Source organism: Megascapheus bottae, chromosome 4, assembly GCF_031878675.1.
Source record: "Megascapheus bottae isolate mThoBot1 chromosome 4, mThoBot2.hap1, whole genome shotgun sequence".
Taxonomy (NCBI): Eukaryota; Metazoa; Chordata; class Mammalia; order Rodentia; family Geomyidae; genus Megascapheus; species Megascapheus bottae.
Window position 1 is genome coordinate 16,749,570 of NC_143512.1, and position 22,258 is coordinate 16,771,827.

Sequence of the window (22,258 nt, forward strand, 5' to 3'; positions counted from 1 at the left end):
ACAGTTTATGGTAAACTGTGGTCACAATGGCAAAGACTGATGATTATAATTTTTATATGTATATGAATTTTATATGTATGATTTGCACCATCTTCTTTTTTTTTTTCTTGCCAGTCCTGGGCTTGAGCTCAGGGCCTGAGGACTGTCCTTGGATTTTTCTCAAGGCTAGCACTGTGCCACTTGAGCCTCAGCACCACTTTTGGCTTTTTCTAAGTATGTGGAACCAGGGAATCGAGCCCGGATCTTCGTGCATGCTAGGCAAGCACTCTACCACTAGGCCAAACTCCTAGCCCTGCACCATCTTCTTTAAGAAGTGAGTGCTCAACAGGACTCTACTTCCATTCTTATATGTGATTATGTCTATCTTTGTGAAATTCTTTGATAATTTGAAGAAATTTGAGTCTTGTGAAGCTAAAGTATATTTTATTTTCATATGTTTACTTAATTTTAAGGTTCCCTTTTACATATTATATATCAATCAATAAAAGTTCCTTTGTTTACCAAACACTATTTGTAATGGAAAAGAAATGATTACAATTTATATATTTATTCCACATTAAGGATTTATTAAGATGAGTTGTAGATCAATTAAGAAACTCAACAAAGGCACAGAAAGCAGGAAATGATTAGCTTTCCATATTTCCAGTGATGTGCAACAGATAATACAATCCATATTGTAACAGATGACATAAAATTATGTATTACATTAATTCGAAGTATGTAAATGGAATTAGATATTATTTTCAATGATTGTCTGTTTTGCGGTAGAAAAAATTGCACAAATGTGTTTTCTTTAAAGCCTATAAAAACAAGAAAAATATCTAATTTCAGAAACAAAGTTTGTGTTTGAAACCTAAATACTGTGTACATGGATATGTGAGGATGCTTTGTTGTTATGGAGTAAATCTGCTCAATATTTTATTAAGAAGATGAATAAATTATATGCTCATCTTATAAATGGTTCTGAGAAGCTATAGAAAAAAGCTAATAGAGATGATTTTGTGTTAGAGAGTTTATTTTAAATAATGGCTTTATCACTTTTAAAGGTATAACATTCAGCATGATACATTTTCTTCCCTAGTCTGTTTCCTTTGCATAAAACAAAGCATATTCCGCATATTTAATGTAGTATAGATATAAACAAACACCAGATGTTCACTAAGCAAATTGTGTATACAACAATAATGAGAAACTAAAAACTCATGCCATCATTGCAAGAAATAGTGGGCAACTTTATTAATATTAAGTTATAGAGTGTATTTTTGCAGCCTTTAGAGATAGACCTGAAATGAGCTGTTGGCCTTTTGTAATTATGGGATTTTAAGCACAGTATGTTTTTCTCCTCCCTCCCTCTCCCCACTTTCCACTTTTCCTCCTTTCCTCCTTCTTTTTTCCCTTCCTCCCTCCCTTCCTCCCTTTGTTCCTCCTTCCCTGCCTCCTCCCTACTTTCCAAACCCCCTCAAGTGTAACGGAAGTTGTGCTAGATTTTACTGTGACAAAAGCATATGCCAAATACTACCAGCAGCCTTCTCAACAACATTTTGCCGAGACCAAAAGGTTGTTGAAAATGTTCCTCAATCTAAGACAATAAAGTCAATTGAGGAAGCATATATGTATGTGGGTACTTATATATATATATGTGTGTGTGTATACATACATGTATATATACATAATTTTACTGGTCTTTGTGTATAAAATATTATCATTAATACTTTTTGAGAAAATTGTGATACTCTACTAGAAGCTCATTAATTTAAATTTGAAAATTAATGTTTTGTTTAGGCCATCATTTACAATCACAAAAGATTTCATCTTGAAATTTAATCGAACACAGGATTTTGTGAACAAGGAAAAATTGTTGGAACAAGCTAGAAAAAATATTCTCAGATGTAAGGTAATGATACACAGTTTGTTACCTAATATGTGAAATTACTTTTCTATTAGATATATGAGGACCTATTTTAAGGAACTGAAATACTGAAATAAAATAGCCATAAATTGAGTTATATTTTTATTAGTTATAAATGTTATGCTATCAAGATAATACTTTATTAATATATAACTATCTTTAAATATGATTATAATTATCATTTATTATTTATAGCTAAATATTAATAGAAATTAAATTTAAAGCATATGACTGGAGATTTCAATTCCAAGTGGTTCCTTGTGTGAAGCTCTCCATAAATTATTAGGGAGAAAAATGTCAAACTCTACTTAATAATATTTAGTTACAAAAATTCTGTTTTCTCTGAAAGTTTGGCTGAGTATAATGATTCACAAAGAACAAAGATAATCTTCCTATATTTACACTGTAGCTGCACTATGTATTATCTTTTTGTAATATTCTTTTCTCAACTTGCTACAAGTACACTCTTAATTAGTTATGACACTAATTCCCAAGTTTTCAAGCAGACACAGAGACAATAGAGGAAGCAAATTCCTTATTTTGCCATTCCTAAATTTAATTCACTATAAACCTGACAAATAATCTTTGGTACATGTTATTTCTTTGATACCAAATAATTAATGAAATAAAAGCAGCACAGAACTGAAGCTTATTGTTAGCTGTCTTTTTTATGACAGTGGTTATTTTCTACTTCATTACTATATATATATTTGCTGTATCAGAAATTAATCCATTTGACACGTTGGGTTTAAAATACAGCATTCACCCTAAAAGTGTGCCTGGTAAAGGTGTCAGGAAGTACATTCAGCAGTAGGCTTGTCTGTAATTGGCTACAGAGCTTCAGAGGCAGCCTCAAGCGTGGGTACTGCAGTAGGGGATCTGGGTAGTTGTGACCATCTCTTTTTCCTTCCTGTGGACACTCAAAGATCAACATTCAGCCTACATCTTACTTTGGAAATTTTATCTCTACTTACTTCAACCTCTCAGCATTGAAATATTTAGACTTTTCCATCAAACAGGCATCAGTTGATTTCTCCAATACACTTGATTCTAAAATTAGAGATACATTTTCTCAGGAAGCTCAAGTAATCCCTAGAAATCAGAGTGAAAGTTATTTTAACTAATATTCCATGTCATTATTTTGACTAGCAATGTTCTCTACATTTAACACTAATACACTTAAAAATATAAAAACAGAATCAATAAGATCAAACTAACAATCAAGGAATGATTTCAGAAGATGCATAATTAAGAGGTAATAAAATAGGCACCAGAATGAGAAGTTGCTCATTTTGGTTTCACTTTTAATTTGCTAGTCCTGGGGCTTGAACTCAGGGCCTTGGCACTGTCTTTGAGCTTTCTCTTTACCACTTGAGCCATAGCACCACTTCCAGCTTTTTCTGTGTATGTGGTACCAGGGAATTGAACACAGAGCTTTGTGCATGCCAGGCACTCTACCACTAGGCCAAACTCCCAGCTCCTGGTTTGACTGTTTTTGTGTTTCCTTGTGGCAGAGAAAGTTGGGTCTGAAAACTCTGGGCTCTGGAAAGCATGTGCATCTACCTTCTGCATGGATTGAAGTGACATATCTGGCTCAATGCAAAGGAGAAATCCAAGATGGTATGTCTCCTAGATTCTTCCTAAAAATCTAGAGTGCCTTCTGTATTTGCAGTTAGTATATTGTGGGAGAGTTTACATTTTTAGAAATCTTCAGGAGGCCAGAAATTTTCTATTCTCCATTGAAATATCTCATACTGTTTCATTGTGGAAATTTCTTTTGTAATTTTGAATTTATGAATTGCATTACTCCATGTTTTAATTACAAAATGGTTTTAAAACTTTTACTCAGCATAGTCTTTATTGCTTTTCCTGAAGTTGATAACTAATTAAAAAGAAATATAAACGGTCCTTTAGTGTTTTTCAGTTACAATAGGCACAATACTTTCAAGGAACTTATTTCCACATTTTATAATTCAAACTCAAAAATTTAATTGCATGGTTGTCCTTTTTACTTACTTTAAACAGCAAGTTTTATCCATTACCTTTTCATTTAACACTTCTCATTTATACTCCTCTTTTAAACATCATCTAACTGTTCTAAAAAAAGAAATTGAGTAACACTATTTTAAGGGGATGAAATTCCTTCTATCATTATTCTAAATGCTATGTGTATAACTCAGAAGATGAGTTTTAGGATGTTAGTCACATAAAGGTCAAAGAATATTTCCCCATGTAAATTGGAATGTGTATCACTGCTTGGGAGCTTCAAGCAGGAGGACAATGGAGAACTATTTTTTTTAGTTAGCTTGCCTTTATGAGCCTTCATCACAGAACCATCTCAGCCTGACCTCTATTAAATGTTTAAATGACATCGAAGTAAGCATGTGCACTTCCAGTTTATTACCAACCAGGAATTACTTTATCTCCACTGCCAACTAAACTTCTGTTTTGTTCAGGCATCAGGCTGTTATGTGAAAGGACTCCTTGGCCCAGCCTCAGTGGGTTTACTCAATTAATCATGGGAATCCCCATGAACTTGGCACAGTAGGATTAGAACTACTCATGAGGTTCTATGCAAAGATATGTCTGCTCAGAACACTTTTTAATTGGCTTATTTTTGATAAATATGTGGTTGGGAAGAAAATATCCCTCATTATTCCTCTAGTGCAAGTGTGAGAGCACAGTGTCTTAAGCCGATGCCACCAGCACAGACCTCATGAATGCAGGGAAATGAGAAGGCAGAGTATGTGTGTATAGAGGGTAATTCGGACAACCATTCTGCAGTCATTCCACTTGTGATGTGAAATACTATACATCCTTATTTTGAACTCAACACGTTTTCTTGAGTTTAATGTTACACAGAAGCCAAAGCATTTTAATTCATACAGCTATTGAACTCCACATGATGTCCTAAATATAATTTCCTAACACAGTCTCCACAACTAAAGTAAACCTCAGAACAGGTGTCCTATGTCTGCTCTTCTGTGTTCCTCATTCTGTTGTTCATTCTGCACCACCAGTGGCCATTTCCAGTGGCTTCTGATTTCACTTAAAATGACCCAATACCATCATGTTATGGTCTGCCAAAGCACTATAGGACATGGCTCCTGGCTACTTCTCTACATAGTCACTATGCCACAGACATACTGGTTCCCTTCCTGACCCTTGAACATCATTAGGAGTTTTTTCTGAAGTTGTATTTGCTGTTCTTCCTGAAATATTTACATGACAATCTCTTAAAACCTTTAGAATGACTAAAGTTGCCATTTTTCTGTAGGCATCTAGATTCATATTCATCCTCCTTCAGCATCACAGAAATAGTCTTACTTCTTTTGCCTCAGATTTTGCATTTTGTTTCACAGTATTTATCGTTGGCCCATCTTTCACCAATGATCTGTTCTATTACTCTATCAGTTAGAATATAGTCTTGTGATCAATACATACGGTTGACTGAAAAAGCTGCTCTTTGAGTAGTCTCTTCACTTGATTCCGAGTCCGACTTTGTTAGTTGGACTTTCTACATGGATCTCAGGGATCCAAAGCTAGTTCTGATCAGGGACAAGGAAACATTCAGGTAGAAACTAAGTCTATATTGCCTATTCTAATCTAGCCTCTGAAATTATACAGTGTCACGTGTTATGCATTCTGCTAGCTAAAGCAGCCACATGGCCTTTCAGCTTTAAGTGGAAAGGAACTTGGGAGAATTTTGGTGGGAAGAATGGCAAAGAATTTGTGAACACTTAGAATTTGATGAGCAAATAGTTAACTGTAAGAATTAATTGTAGCACTTCAAAACCAAGATGATGTTTAAATGACAAAATTTCTACTTTATGAAATTTTAGAGGCTTTAAGCATGCTATATGCTTCTTTGGACCATGCTTCCTTCAATTGTGACCAGCTGCCTGCTTTGTTTTTTGTGGCAGAGTCAATTTTGTATAGACTCTGCTGTGACGCATTCAAGAAGGCTTTTTTATATTCAGTTGAGATAAAGTTGGCAAAGGTATGTTTTAATTTTATTAATTGTTAAATTACAATATATGATAACATATCATCAGTTTTATGATCAAAAGGTATTTACTTTTATTATGGAACATTCTCTTATTTGTTAGTTTCATTTCTAACTGCAAGTAGTATATTATTATTTAGTATGTTTGTGGGAAAATTTAAGAAAATGTAGTTTTACAAACTATGTTAGGAAATATTTATTTAAAGTAAATGTGCTTCTTTTTTTCTGGGCATATATTGGTTTTAGTTTTCTTTATTTGATGGCTGGCTTTGTGTTTATTTGTTTTGTTTTTGGTGTGTGCCTGTACCAGGGCTTGAACTCAGGGCCTCACAATTTCTCTAAGCTTTCTTGCTTGGGGATAGCACTCTCTTTCCCCATTCTATCATTTTGCCTGTTGTTTGGAGATGATATCTTGCAGACTTTTCTACTCAGTCTGGCCTTGAACCCTCATTTTCCAAGTTTCAGCTTCCTGAGTAGCTAGGTGTGAGCCACTGGCATATGGCCTGAAGGACTTTTTAATATCACTTCTTTTTAAATTTAATTTGATTATTTTTTTTTTTGTGGGTCATGGGGATGAACTCTGGGCATGGGTGCTGTCCTTGAGGTATTCAGTTAATACTCTACCCCTTGAGCCTCAGCCCCTTTCCCATTTTCTACTGGTTAATTGGAGATGAATCTCATGTTTTTTAGTGCTCAGGCTGACTTTGAACCATGATCCTCAAATCTCAGCCTCTTGAGTAGCTAGGATTATAAGCGTGAGCCACCACGACCGGCTTTCTTTTCTGTTTTAAAATATTGACAACCATTTGGGTGCTGGGTGGTCCAAGCCAGTAATCCCAGGTATACAAGAGGCTGAGATTTGAGAATTGTGGTTCAAAGCCAGTGCTGACTTTTACCTGCAATTAATAATCAGAAAGCCAGAACTATAGCTATGACTTGAATGATAGAACACTGGCTTTGTGCAAAAAAGCTCAGGGATGGTACCCAGACTCTGAGTTCAAGCCCCTCCCACCTTTCTATCTCTCACACATACACACACATACACAGACATGTACTTTGTGTGCGCACGCATGCACACACACATACACCCACACATGGACACATTCACACAAAATGCTGACAATTAAAAAGATACTGGAATCGCTTCTCGGCCTTTTGGCTAAGATCAAAAAGATACTGGATAAAAGATACTGGTTCTTTCTGTGTTCTACACCATTTTAGAGCTGTACAGTAGGTCATTATTTTATACAGGTTATATTTTATATGGCCTTGAAAGTCATTTGGATTCAGTCTTTACAACTGAAATAGTTTACTGTGACAAAATTTATTCTTAGTCTAATAAATTTAGTTTAACAAAGAGTTTTATTGCAATGAAAGACTAGCAGGATTTCTTTTTCTTTTCTTTTTTTTTTTTTTTTTTTGCCAGTCCTGGGCTTGAGCTCAGGGCCTGAGCACTGTCCTTGGACTTTCTCAAGGCTAGAGCTCTACCACTTGAGCCTCAGCACCACTTCCAGCTTTTTTCTATATGTGGTACCGAGGAATTGAACCCGGGTCTTCATGCATGCTAGGCAAGCACTTTAACCACTAGGCCAAACTCCCGGCCCTTCTTTTCTTTTCTTTTTTGGTAGTTTAGGATTTAAAGTCAGGGTGTTGTGCTTGCTTGGCTTGCTTGCCATATAATATAATGTCAGATATTCCTTGACATGTTTGGGAGTAAAAGACAGAATTGATGCAGACAGAAAATAAGAGAAAATGACCACACAGAGAAATGAGACTTCATTCAAAGAAAGGAGTTAGGTTGTTACTAATTCAGATAGAATACAGATATATTTTTCTTCTTAAAATTTTCCACACTAGGATCCAGGGGTGTGGCCTAGTGGTAGAGTGCTCCTCTTGCACTCAGCCCTGAGTTCAATTCCTTGGTACCACATACACAGAAAAAGCTGAAAGTGGCGCTGCTGTTGAAATTGTGGAGTGCTTGTCTTTAGAAAGCCCAAGAACAGTGCTCAGGCCCTGAGTTCAAGCCCCAGGATTGGCAAAAAATAATTTTCCTATACTATTTATAATGGAAATAAGTTTATATTTATAAGGATATTTAAATATTATGAGTTAAATATAAATATTAAGTGTATGAAACCTAAGTATGTTTATATTGGTGATAAAAATGAACTAGAATACAGTGGAAGAAGCATAGAAAACACAGAGAAAGGTGACTACTCTCCTCATTCCTTCTCATCTTGCCAATGACCTTTCTTCATTTCTTGACTTAAAGTTACAGTAGAGAAGCCAGGTGCTGGTGGCTCATGCCAGTAAGCCTAGCTGCTCAGGAGGCTGAGATCTGAGGATCATAGTTCAAAGCCAGCCCAGGCAGGAAAGTCTGTGAGACTCTTATCTCCCATTAATCACAAAAAAAAGCTGGAGTGGAGTTGTTCTAGTGATAGAGCACTAGCCTTGAGCAAAAATAGCTTCAGGAGAGTGCCCAGGCCCACTTGAAGTTCCAGGACTAGCACACAAAAAAATGACAGTAGAAGAAACGAAATCATAAAAAATGTTTTTTCAGCAATTAAATGTCCTGATTGCATTATATATTACGCAATTTAATTTTTTTTAAAAATTGAATTTTTTCTCCTGTTCAGAGTATATACTTGGTATGGATTCTTGTAACAGTTGCAAATTCCCCAGTACTAAACTTTGTGATATGTTTCAATATCAGTTTTCTGACCAATGTTGCACATACCACATTTATCATAATGAAAGAGATATTGGTTAGTATTATCCATTATTTTGCAAGTAAGGAAACTGTGGTACAGATTGCTTAAGTGATCCATTCAATATAATGGAGGAATCAAAGAAAGTTTTGAAAACCTGGTTAATATAGGTCAAAGTCCAGTGGAATTTCACTAGTGATGCTCCATTCAGGAAGTTCTCACATTCAGGAAGTTTAAAGTTTACTCTTTATTGTTTTGTGGATATAAACTACTAGTGGAAATAACAAGGACTTACATCTAAAAGTGACTTCTTTGCCTTTGTTGAAATTGTGTAACAAATTCTTTTAGAAACTTCTTGCTCTTTTTGAGTAAAAAGCTTCATTGAATAGGATTTCCACAAAGGCGAGTGTGACAAACGAGGGAATAGAGGATGCTGCTGGGGACCATAGGGAAATAGGGAATTCTTTCATATGGGCTGATTTGGGAAAGAATTATTGAAAAGTGGCACATGAGCAGACACCTTTCTGGATAAAGAAAGCAAGGAGCCAAGTGCATTTGGGAAAGAGCTTTGGATTTTGTATTTATTTATTTTTATTGTTTGTGCCAGTATTGAGGATTGAACCCTTGGCCTCACTTGCTTGGCTTTTTTGCTTAAGACTGTTGGTCTGTCATTTGAGCCACACCTCCACTCGTAGCTTTTTTGGGGTTCATTGGAGCTAAGAGTTTCATGTACTTTTCTGCCCCAGCTGGCTTCAACTAGAGATCCTCAGATGTCAGTCTTCTGAGTAGCCAAGATTACAGGTGTGAGCCATCAATTCCCAACTTAGATATTCTTTTATTAATTTTTTTTCAGGTTTAATTTTTCTATTGTCAGGGTAATGAACAGAAGGGTTAAAATTACACTCATCAGGTAGTGGGCATATTACTTCTTGTAGATATTCTTTTAAAAGGTACTTTGAGGTGTGATTTACATAAAATGAACATGAAATGAACATGCTATTGTAAGGGTGGAGTTCAATGGCATTGCCAGTTATATATACGTGTTTACTATCAACCCTCCCCAAATTGCCATATGATTCTTTGTTCCTAGAATTAGGCAGCCTCAAATAAGTCTTTTCTTAAAATAGTTTTTTTAGACTTAGATATAAGTGGAGTTATATATGTGCTCTTGTGTCTGGTTTCTTTCACACTGTATGTTATTTTTGAGAAATAGTCTTACATATTGAGACATATTCTTGCACTATATATCCACAGTCCTTTTACTATTATTCTATTATAGAAACACTTTAGGATTTGTTTACCCATCCTTTTGTTGAGGATAGTAAGCTGGTTTCACACTTTCATTGTTTTATTATGCTGTTGTTTTAATATGTAGGTATATCGTAGACATAACCAGTATGCCTATTGCTTTATAAATGTTGTTAACTTACACATACAGAAAAGAAAGAAAAGTTTTTCCAGAGATATTCCATACCTCTACCTGCACAATTTTGTACCTCCAAGGAGGAAGTAATTCAGGATTGGGTACAAAAAATGATATACTCATATCTTCTAACATTTCATTCCAGGTTTTATATATCCTTTTCTATTTGTTTCTGAATGTAGAATTGACTTTGTTATTGAATTTTGCTTGTGCAAATGTAGAGAATAATACTAAATGGCAACTTTATATGCATTGGATAGAAATACTGTCTTTCAGCCTGTTGCTGGTGGCTCTCTCCTATAATCCTAGCTACTGGGGAGTATGAAATCTGAGGATAACATTTTGAAGTCAGCCCAGGCAGAAAGTCCATGAGACTCTTTATCTCCAAAAAACTATTCAGAAAAAAGCAGAAGTGGCACTGTGATTCAAGTGATCTAGTCTTGAGCATAAAGAAGCTCAGGGACAGTGTCCAGGCTCTGAGTGCAATTCCCTGGACTAGCACCAAAAAGAAAAAGAGGGAGGAAGAGGGGGAAGAGAAGGAAAAGGAGGAAGACGAGGAAGACGAGGAGGAGGAGGAGGAGGGGGAGGAGGAGGAGGAAAAGAAATGCTATCTTCCAAGTTCCCACAGGATGCACAAAAAAGCAAAAAAGTAAACAACTATGAAACTGCAACTATGAAAATATTGGGTTACCTAGCATTTATTACACAATCAGCTAAGGAGTTATGAAAATAAAGACAAAAACAGAGTAAAAGGAAGGACAGAAGGATAAAGCAAGGAAAGATGGGAGACATGAAAAAGAAATATAGAAGCAGAGATTCAATAGGAGCCAAAGTCTGAGTTGCCAAAGTACAGAGAGACTATGTACAAACAATGAAACAATGAAAGGCCCAGGAGTTCTAAGTGATATGAACACACAAAGTTTTCAAAAAAATTAATCTTCAGAATACCACAGATAAAATCTTTCAAAATAATGTTTCCAAATGTAATTATAGCTAGGGATCTGCCCAAGTGAGGTGAAATTCAAGACAGTGAGGTAACATTTTGCATTTTCTACTTCATACAATAGGAAGTGTTAATATTATTGCTTAAAATCTCTTGCTAGTCCCTTTAAAAGTCCATATTATTCCCTTCAACTAGGATTTTTTTAAACAATTTATTGTCTTGAGAAGTACAAGCATAACTGGTATTTCAGAGTCTCACTACATTTGTTTTGTAAAATAGATGAAGGGTAGAGTATCTTAACCTAATAGAAGTACCTCTATAAAATTTGAAATAAACTCAAATTTCAAAATTCAAAAAATTTTATTGTCAAGGTGATTTTATTGTCAAGAAGTGCTACAGTTGTATAAGTAAGGTAATGAGGATATTTCTTTCAGAACAATCTCATTCCCTCCTTCAAACTTCCTTCCCTACCTTTGTTTCTTCGTTCCTTCTTTATTTTTTGGTAGTCCTGGCGCTTGAACTCAGGGCCTGGGCAAAGTCCCTAAGCCTCTTTTTGCTTAAGGCCTACTGCTCTACCACTTGAGCCACAGCACCACTTCTTTAACTGTTGGAAACACTATCAATAATTGTCCTATTTAGAGCATCACAATATTATTTTACATGGTCTGTCAATGTTCTCTCCTCATTAAACTTCTCTTTTAGAGAAGAAGCACCAAGCCATATCTGAGTGGCATATGTGAAGAAATCCTCAGAGCATAGCTTATAAACATATGATTTTTATTTTTTAAGTCTAGAAAGAATGTACATTCACAGTTTATGACAAGCATTTCTGGATATTGATCTCGCGTCCTCAAATTTTTAGTGATTGAAGTTTCTGACTTAAAAAATACTAGAAAATCACTGCTATAATGATAAGTTTATAGCTTTGTGAACAATAAACACAGCCCTGGGTTCAAAGACCTGAAATGCCACTTAGTGTTTCCCAATATCAGGGAAACATAGAGTCTTGGTACCATTCATGTACTTTATTTTGGCATGTACATCTATTAGTACTCTTTATTGCTATTAGGCATGCTTGTTCGTAGCTCTCTCTCATGCACACAAACAGAATCTGTTGCTAATATTAGGTTTGTCACAAAACTTGAATTAATTTCATAGTTTGTGTTTATTTCTGATTTTCTGTGAAATCTTGTATAATGTATATTTTGCTGATTTCAAATTTTGTCATATTTTTAAAACACACATGCATTGGTACATATGTTTATTGTGTATATAAGAAGCTATTTAAGAATTATTTGTGGGGGCCGGGAGTTTGGCCTAGTGGTAAGAGTCCTTGCCTAGCATGTATGAAGACCTGAGTTCACATATATAGAAAAAGCAGTGGCTCAAGTGGTAGAGCCCTTGCCTTAAGAAAGCCTAAGAACAGTGCTCAGGCCATGAGTTCAAGGCCCAGGACTGGCAAAAAAACCCCCAATTTTTGTGCATTTCATGTTATTTTTTATTATTGAAGCAATGTATAGGGGGGTTACGCTTACATTCACCAGATAGTGGATGCATTATTTCTCACACATTGATACCCCTTCTTATGTCTATGTCCCCATTTCCCTTCTCCCACCCCCTCCCAATCATCTTGTTTTCCCCCTTTCCATTTCCTATTTCAAATAAACATATACAATATACCAGGTAATGAAGACTGATACAGTAACAATATGAGATTAACCAAAGGGCAACAAAGGAGAAGAAAAATAACAGTACAATAAGCTCAATGATCACTCAAGATAAAGCTCTTGTTTCCGTATCCTAGAGACCCTTTTATTTAGCCTCATCCTATATGACTTTATGTTTCTAGGTTTTGAGCTATTATAATACTGTGATAGGAGAGTCTTAGATGTATGCTAATTATTACAAGTGAGCCTATATTACTTTGGGTCTGGCTTACTTCACTTAATATGATTTTTTCCATGTTTTTTCATTTTCTTACCAATGGGGCAATGTCATTCTTTCTGATGGCAGCATAGAATTCCATTGTGTATAAATACCACATCTTCTTGTTCCAGTCATATACTGAGGGGCATCTGTGCTGGTTTCATATCTTTGCTATGGTAAATGGTGCTGCAATGAACATCGTGCTGGTCACTTTAGTATGCCTTGTTTCTGGACTTTTGGGTAATTGCCAAGGATTGGGATTGCTGGGGGAACTCTATGTTTAGTCTTTTGAGGAATTGCCATACTGCTTTCCGTAATGGTTGAATGAGTTTACATTCCCACCAACAGTGTAGTAGTGATCCCTCCTGGCCACATCCCCACCAGCATCTGTTATTAGATTTCTGTATTTTAAATACCACAGAAAAAATTTTAGTTGAACTTATTATGGCCTTATAATTTTTATGAGAATGTTGGAAGCAATGTTTGGCATGCTATTCAGAGCAGAATATTTATCAGTGTGGTCTAAAACTGTTTTTCAAGTTATTTTGATTAAGGTCCATTAAAAGAAATATGCTTTTCATTCTGATCCAACACATACATTATATACATTTGCTTTATACTAAAAAAGAATTGAGCAACATATCATAGTGTTTTTCTCTTCTCTTCTGTTTTATTTTAAAATCCCCTGACAGTTGATTTATGAGTCATGTAAGGAACATAATCTGTGAAATGAAACAATACTTTTCTAAAGGATATAGAACAAAACAGTGTTCAACATTGGCCATTCTAGGCAATATTGAGACGATTTATAAAAGTATTTTTGTGTCTGAATCAGGATTTCTATCTTGATATAAGTGTTTTGAAGATATTTCAAAAACATGTAACATCAGTGAAGTTTGAAACTGCTTCATCAGAAGTAGATTTAATAAAATGGCTTATTTTCTATGTAGTTTTTGAACATTTATTGATGCAATTCAAAAATGTCTTTGTATTTTCTGTTTTGACAGATTGGCTATTTGATCTTCCTACGACTCTTTGTATTTTTCCTGCATGGTCACCTGGAAAGTTTCAAAGAACATTTACTTAGGCTCCGACCATATTTATTTGGTAGAGTATCTTTTTATTTATTTTTACACCTATAAATATTTCATATTACATTTTAAGAAACTCACACTGCCACTATACTTAGCATAAACTGAGTTTTATATTTCATGAAGATAATGAGTGCATTGCTGGCTTCTGAGCATTGGCTTCTGAGCATTTATTTAGCATTTATTTTAGGTACTTATTCAGCTTTGTTTTTCCCTATAGAGATACCATTTTTTTTTGTAGTGAGGACATTACAAATCAACCCTCTTCTGAATGTTTAAAATACTTTTTAATTTTTCATTTATTTGTATTTGTTCTGCATGTATGGAGGCTAGAGCTAAGAGTCTCAGTGCTGTCCCATATGTAGCTTTTTACTCAAAGCTGGTGCACTACATTGAGCCACAGCTCTACTTTTCTGAATTCTTTTAAATGAAAACGTTTCTTCTCAACCCGAAAGAATTTTCGTGATCTAAAGAATACTTACCAAACAATGGAAAAAGAAACTTTTCCCAGCTATTTACTCATCACATAAAGAGTTATTATCTAGGATCTATTAAAAACCTCTAACAATTAAACACCCAAAGAATAAATAATCCAATGGATAAATGGGCAAATGAACTGAATAATTTTCAACAGAAATAAAAATGACGAAGAAAACAGGAATGTATGTTTCTACTCTTAGATGTAAATGAAATTTAAATCAAAACATCACTGGTAGTCCAATCCATCCCAGGCTTACCAGTCTTGAAGTATGTGTTGTTATTCACTATAGTTTGTCTGTTGGACTGTAAGTCACTACAGCTTCTTCCTGACTGGCTGAAGTCTTGTACTCCTTGACTAACATCTCCTACCTTCTCTACCCTTCATTTCCCCACTGTGGACTCTGGTAACCATTGACACTTTAAAAAAATTTTCTACCTAAGTATACAGTGATGTTTGTGACTCAATTTTCATCTGCAGTAACATCTGCTATACTGATTTTTTTAACTCTAAATTTAAAAGAAATATACATAGCTTTGCAATCTAGCACACACAGTATATACTCACTTTTTATGGTGAAGACACTATTATGGAGGAAGAGATGCTAATGATTTGAACTATTGCAATGAGAATTGTATATGGTAAGATTGTTTTTTTAATTCTTGCATTAAATACTAGATTTGTCAGTCAATTTGATCTACATAGAAGAGAATGAAAAGTTCAGGAAGAAGTTGAATATATATATATATACATATATATATAGTAATAGATACAGACACTAAAAAGTATTGGACATAGTAAGTTTGAAATGTATTAATGTGGTCGATATCAACATTGGAGTGGGTGGGGAAAATTAATTGTGGGAATTGAATCTTAGGAAACAAATATTTAACTATAAGATTTAACTATAAGACAAAAATTTAACTGTAAGACCTAGAATATAAAATATGTTAAAAGTAATGCTGTAATATTTATGGCACCATATAATTATGTCAGTAGTTTGGATGAAAGGACAGAGAAACGTTGAGTATGTTACATGAGGCAAAGAGGAGACTGCAAATGGGTAAAATGGGAATATCTATCGTTTTCATGATATCTTGCCGGGGCCAGCCGGCAGCAAACCAGGGTTCGCAGATTGGGATTCCTGAAATAGGGGCAAGGACTAGGAAAAATTAAAAGACAAACAGATGGAGTTCGGGAGGTCTGCAGCCCAGGTAAAGACTGCAGCCCAGTTTATTTCAAGTTCCGACCTTAAATACTCTTCTTAAAACTAGGGAACTGCCAGAGGCTACATTCATACAAAATACTAATCAAGTCACAAATAGGATAAATGAGAAGTGATTAACATTGCTTAAAGTCATCCTGATAAGAACTGATTGACGTTGCTTAAAGTTATCCTGATAAGAGTTACTTCCTTGTGTATACAGTTGTGTAGGTCCAAGGTCAGGTCCAAGGTCATTGACCCCACAGTCCCCAACAATATCTTACATCACTGTATTTCCTTTTCTTATCTCTTCAGGGTCCAGAGTAGTGACTATCAAATAATTTATAGAAAGACTGGGAAAAGATGATTCTATTAAATATTACATAATCTTTATGTTAAATGAATAATTCTTGTATTTACAGCATATACTTTAAAACCTGTCTTGAGAAGGAATAAACTTAGAGCATGTTGAGTTAAAAGTAATGACATCGATTTGTTTGTAGGATTACAATTACAAACTGTCCATTGTGAATGGAAATATCTGTTATAACTTGATTTATATCAGCTTGAAGCTATCATGCATTGTTAAGCAGTAACAATATTTAATTGGGCATTCAGGCATTATTCAAGACATTTTGATTTATATAAACACATTTTATGTATGACTTACTTGTAATTTATTTTTGTACCACCAGAGGGCATATATAACATTAGAAATGAGGAAAAGTACAGCAGTTTTTGAATCTGAATTTAATACTTAATTTAATTTAATTCTTCATGAACAGTGAAGAATAATGCAAGCTATTAATGAACTATTTCTAACAAATGCTTTTTCTTACAATAGCACTTTCTTCTTCTGAAGTATCCTATTACAAATATCCAAACATCTTTTCAAATGTACAATTCATCCGGAAAACATCGGAAATTATATATAAAAGAGAACTTCTTGAACCAAATTTCAGCACTGTGGAAAATATGGAAGAATATGGAAATAATTCTAACACTGTGCGTAGTTTCATATATAAATAGTCATGCTTGTTAATTCATAAACCATTGTTAAAGCTAAGTTCCACTAGCTTAGGTGGGGAGTGGAGGTGTGAACACCAAATTCACTTGTTTCCTGGATGGGAACTCCTACTTCAGGTGGAATAAGGCCAGGATCCCTCTTCCTTGTAGTTGTCTTCTTGGCTATTTAAGTCACAACTGAAATGTGCCAGGGGCTGGTGACTAATGTCTGTAATTTTAGCTGCTCAGGAGGTTGAGATCTGAGGATCAGGGTTCAAAGCCAGCCTGGGCAGGAAAGATCATGAGACTATGAAAAAAGGATAAAATGGAGTTGTGGCTCAAGTGGTAGAGCACTAGCCTTAAGAACCAGAGCTCAGGACAGTGCGAAGGACCTAAGTTCAAGCTTCAGGACTGGCCCCCCCCCCCCAAAAAAAAGAAAACAACTGTGACTTAGATTTGCCTTAACATTTTAATATGCTATAGCCTTACTAAAGGGAATGTATTTGAACTTTGAAACAAGTATTAAACTTTTCATCTATGATTCATATATACAATAATATTTAATATAAAATTTAAATCAACTGAAAACCTTAAAAATCATTTGGGGAATCAAAATAATTCCTTATATGTAAAAATTATTTTTGTTTCTTAGTCAGATATTAGCAGTCAATTTACAGAAAACTCTTCATCATGATTATATGATTCTCTGGTGGGTTACAAGTTGCAGTTATGCCAACAAAGGACCATAACACAGACAACTGTGGAAATGCCTTGTCCACTGATTGACCTAAAGGATAAATGGTCTCAGAAGTTTTAAGGTCTTCACTTTCTTTCCTCATGTATCTTCTGAAAGAGTGTTGCAAGAACTTGGAAATGTCATTATTTTAATTTTTGGACATATAAATTTACAGTTTTATTAGCTTGCAACTATGACATTTGCTTTCTAAATTTTTTTTTCCAAAAGGGTTTGGAAGCACAATTGAGCTGGTACAGTGTCAGCCAATACATAGCATCAGGTACTGAATTTGACTCCCAGTCTTGGAGCCCCCCAACACTGCAACCCCCTAATAGCTTCCCCCAAAGAAAAACGTATCCTAAGTTGAAAACAATAAGGAAATATAAAAAATAATCTCATATTTTTCCTGTGCTTCCTTTGAGACCTTTCTGACATTGTCTATAAATTAAATAAGTAAGATAAAGCATTTTATCACCTATCTTTAGTTATTTTAGGACCATTTGGGGGGGTATTAGTGATGGACCATTTGTAGAGAGAGTGATATTTGCTAAGTAATTGGAAACTTTTGGTTAGCATTCTGGATAAACTCAAATTGTGTCTTGTGGAAAGGGATCTTAGTGGATGTGGTGGTTCATTCCTGTAATCCTAGCTACTGGGGAGGCAGATTGAGGAGATCATGATTGAAAGAGCCAGACCCTATCCCAGCCAAACATGCCGGGTGTTGACATGCAGACTTATCCTCTCAACCTCATAGTCTGAGGTTGGCTGCAGGCAAAAAGTGAGCCTTTCTCTCAAAAATTATATAAAGCAAAAACGTCTCCTGGGGGGCTGGGAGTTTGGCCTAGTGGCATTGTGCTCACCTAGGTTTGATTCTTTGGTACTACATATGTAGAAAAAAAAGCCAGAAGTGGTGCTGAGGCTCAAGTGGTAGAGCTCTAGCATTGAGAAAGACCAAGGACAGTGCTCAGGCCCTGGGTTCAAGGCCCAGGACTAGCAAAAAGAAAAAAAAGGCTCCTAGGGCAGATCCAATGGAAAAGCCTTTGTCAAACCGGCATAAGGCCCTGACTTCAAATCCCAGTATCTTGTTTATAAGTTTGAAAAGTATCTGTGTAGCAAATATACCACAGAAGATTCAGAACAATAACAGGAACACAGTCATCAAGAGAAAAGTCTCATGTATGTGTGTGATCCAGGAGGAGTTTTGTCAAGCTCTGTAAACCTCCATCTGCTTATCTTTCAAAAGTCCTGCTAACCATCATGTGCAGCAACCCTATCATCCTGTCTACCTAAACTCTTCTACGTGGTTACTGTAGAGATCATAGAAACAAACAAATAAAATGTGCTTTGTAAATTAAATGCCACAATAACGTAAATAATGCTAATAGGAAAGTATATTTAGGAATATACTCTAACCCAATTCTGCTTAATATAATAATTTTCATCCACAAACATGATCATATGTAGTATATGCAGTGATCTGAATGTTTTGACGTTAAACAAATGAGCTACTATGAAATCTTAGCAACATGTGCCTTCTAGTTAAGAGCAGACTGATGTTCATTCTGATGCTTTTTAAGAACGAGTCCATTTTTTTACTACCTGCCACAAACACAGAGTTTACGGTTGCATGGCTCTGCCTGCACTGGAAGGCACAAAGTCATCAACCTGTGAAACAAACATATCTGCTTAGAGACCTGGCAGTCACTAAGTCTTTCTGTGCCCCTTTCCAACTTGTAGAACAAAGAGCTTACATTCACTTGCTCACAAATTCTATTTCAGTTCTATCCCTGTGATTCTCTGAGGGGATTATAATAGATTTTGGCTTGTCAGGTTTATTGCCCTTCTTTCTCCTCCCCCAATTACCTCATAATATGAAGACTGTAAAGGATCATGTAGCCACCTTGCTACTGAATTACTGTTTTAGCCAATCAGCACTGATTCATGGCTTGATTCATAAGCCTAGTTTCCTGAATTCAGCTCAGTTTTTCCAGCATAGCGTATTCTAAGCCAGGCTGTCCTATTTACTTGAGCATCTCTCCATTCAATAACCATCTCATTTGAGCCTTTGGGCAAACAAATTAGAAAAATAATGAGATAAAAAGTAAAATGTAGGGCTGGGGATATGGCCTAGTGGTAGAGTACCTAGCATGCACGAATCCCTGTTTCTGATTCCTCGGTACCACATACACAGGAAAAGCTGGAAGTGGTGCTGTGGCTTAAGTGGTAGAGTGCTAGTCTTGAGAAAAGCTCAAGGACAGTGCCCAGGCCTTGAGTTCAAGCCCCAGGACTGGCAAAAACGTAAAGTATAAAGCTAAATCTGTAGCCATCTGCTTGCCCTCCTTTATTATTAGTTCATTATCGCAAAAGATTTGTAAGCTTATTCCCAAAGCCTTCCTGCTCACATAATACTAAAAGGTCTACAGCAGCATATATTGGCCCTTACAAAATATTCTGTTTTTATGCTCTATGAATTGGAACAAAAGCCTAATTGCTTAATTCTTTTTATCCAACTACTCTTAAAATTGTTTCTAAAACCCATAGGATTTACACATCACAATACACACAATATGGGTATTGATTTTGTTTAAGAACAGAGGATTTCCCTTCCTTGGCTGCAGGACCTTGTTTCTACTTTTAATGTCCTTTTAAGTGATACAGACATAGGGTTTCCATTAGCTTTGACAAATGGCACACTTTAATTAGCTCTGTGGATTTCAGAGCCAGATCTTTGGATTGAGTTTCTGCTGTCTTCTGCTCACTCACAAAGCTGAGTCTCTGAAGCACAGTTGTCACATGGTAACAATGACATAGTTCTTGGGGGAAGATAGCTTTAAACTCAGCTAAAACTGGGTAGAGCCTTTTAGTAAATATTTCCTGAAAGTACTCTTAGTTCCCTGAAATCCAACAGACTCAGAGTTACCATCCTAATGTGATTAGCAGTCTCCTTAAGAACACTTAGAAGTTCTCAGTGACATTCTGTGCTGTACTACAATTGTAAATAGACACTAAGAATATGATTTTAATGAGACCCAAGTTCTTTAAAATTATGAGCATTGTATTGTTATTCATGTTCTGCTACCCATATAAGACATTTTTGTGGAGAGGTCCTTCATGGCAATGTCAACCCTCAGATACATGATTGAAAACATGCTCAAAACTCAGAAAGCTGTTAACTGAGATGTCCACATAGAGGCCCACACTTCCAAACCCATTTCTACACTACAAAGAGGGCTTGATCAGGCATTCAGAGTTCATGTCCCTAAATCTTCACAAATGGCCAAGGTGATGTGGCTATCTGAATGGTCTGAATATTCAGCTAACAGTAGGTGATCAATACTCTGTAGGTGAGTTTCCCAAGTAGGTATTGTGTCAGCTGCAAGGGACAGTCCAAAGAGGTCAGAGAGAGAAAGAAAAGAGAAAGAGGAGAGAGGGGAGGAGGGAGGGAGGAAGGAAAAAGGGTAAGAGGAGGAGGGAAAGAAGACAAGAGAAATAGGAAATTCAGGGATAAGTAAGGTTTTCTGGGAGTTATTGAAATCTGGGCTCAGTGCTTTTCAAATGACCTATGGTATGAAGTCATTTCAAATTTCCTTTTTTCCTTCCCTTCTACCCTTGTTTCCTTCCTTCTGCTTTTCTCCTTCCCTTTCTTCCTCTTCCCTAATCTATATTCTAATCTATATTCTAATTTCTATTCCCACATCATCATAGAATATCTTGTAAGATTTAATAATAGTAAATCACTGAAACAACATCAAACTAGTTTTAGTAGGCTGAATATATAATAACCTGTTAAATTGTTATAAAAGTCTCTTAATATTTATTTTTAATTTCTGTTAATAATTTGCAAATGGCATTTATCAGCCAGCCATCTGTCAAATAGGAATAATTTAAAATAATGAGAAAGAGCTGCATACCATGTAAGACCTCTGAGAGCACGCTCCCTCTGTCTACTGCATTGATGCAAATCACCATTGGTGTAATAGGTCATCCAGTGTTAGAAAGTCTGTTGTTGGTGATGCTAATGCCCTTGAGCCCAACCTCAATGGGAGCGCTTGTGCCATGAGGCAACTTGGTTTTATTTCTTATTGCAGGGACAGAAAAAGAACGAGGATATGAGAAAGAAAGAGGAGAAAGGAAAGAGAGAGAGAGAGGGAGAGATGAATGGTGGGTTGCTGCAGCTAGAGGATGGGAGGTAGAAAGCTGTCTTGGTAAGATGTGGATATTGAGTAATAGAGGGAGGATCTAATAAAGCAGGGTTCTCTCTAGATTTGATGCTGTTAAAAAGTAGAGCAAGATGTGACAATGATACATGCTCGTGGTTAAGAATCCTTTTAAACATTAGCTTTTGGAATGAAGGGCTTCTGTGTCCACCACTGTCATTTGTCTAGTAGTTAATCCATCTACAGCATAACAGGAAACATACATAGTCATATTTTTACTTACATTTACTCACTTAGCATTCATTAATGTACAAAGGGGTTTCTTGTGACTATAAATATATATATATATACAGTATGTTAATCAACCTCCCTCTCTGTATCACTTTTCCCTGATCATAGTACAAGTGTCTCATCTCCCTCTTTCTCAATGTCCAGGTTACCTCATCACAGGTCCTCCGTGTCTTCCAGGCTCTCTGCTCTTCCTCTTCCACCCTATTAAGTCTAGACTCAACTCTCTGAACCATGTTCTCATCATAGCTGTAAATGTTAACGATGTAGAAATCTTCTAATTTTGGGTGCCCATAGTCAAGTCTGTTATTCCCTACTATTCTTCAGGCTTTATCTGTCTACCATACGAAGGAAGAAGATTAGATTTGTTATTTGTAATTTCAG

The 22,258-nt window shown here is 35.7% G+C and overlaps 1 protein-coding gene across 1 annotated transcript in view; it reads left to right on the forward strand.

Annotated features, from left to right (window-relative positions):
* The window catches only part of Tmem232 (transmembrane protein 232), a gene marked incomplete at its 5' end in the record, with an annotated part of 194,411 nt that overhangs the window by 17,493 nt on the left and 154,660 nt on the right, over positions 1 to 22,258 (forward strand). Inside the window, 5 exons of the mRNA XM_090332206.1 lie at positions 1,783 to 1,894; positions 3,424 to 3,529; positions 5,752 to 5,909; positions 13,923 to 14,022; positions 16,533 to 16,693. Of these exons, the coding sequence (XP_090188332.1) occupies positions 1,783 to 1,894; positions 3,424 to 3,529; positions 5,752 to 5,909; positions 13,923 to 14,022; positions 16,533 to 16,693 (637 nt within the window). The remainder of the gene's footprint in view (positions 1 to 1,782; positions 1,895 to 3,423; positions 3,530 to 5,751; positions 5,910 to 13,922; positions 14,023 to 16,532; positions 16,694 to 22,258) is intronic.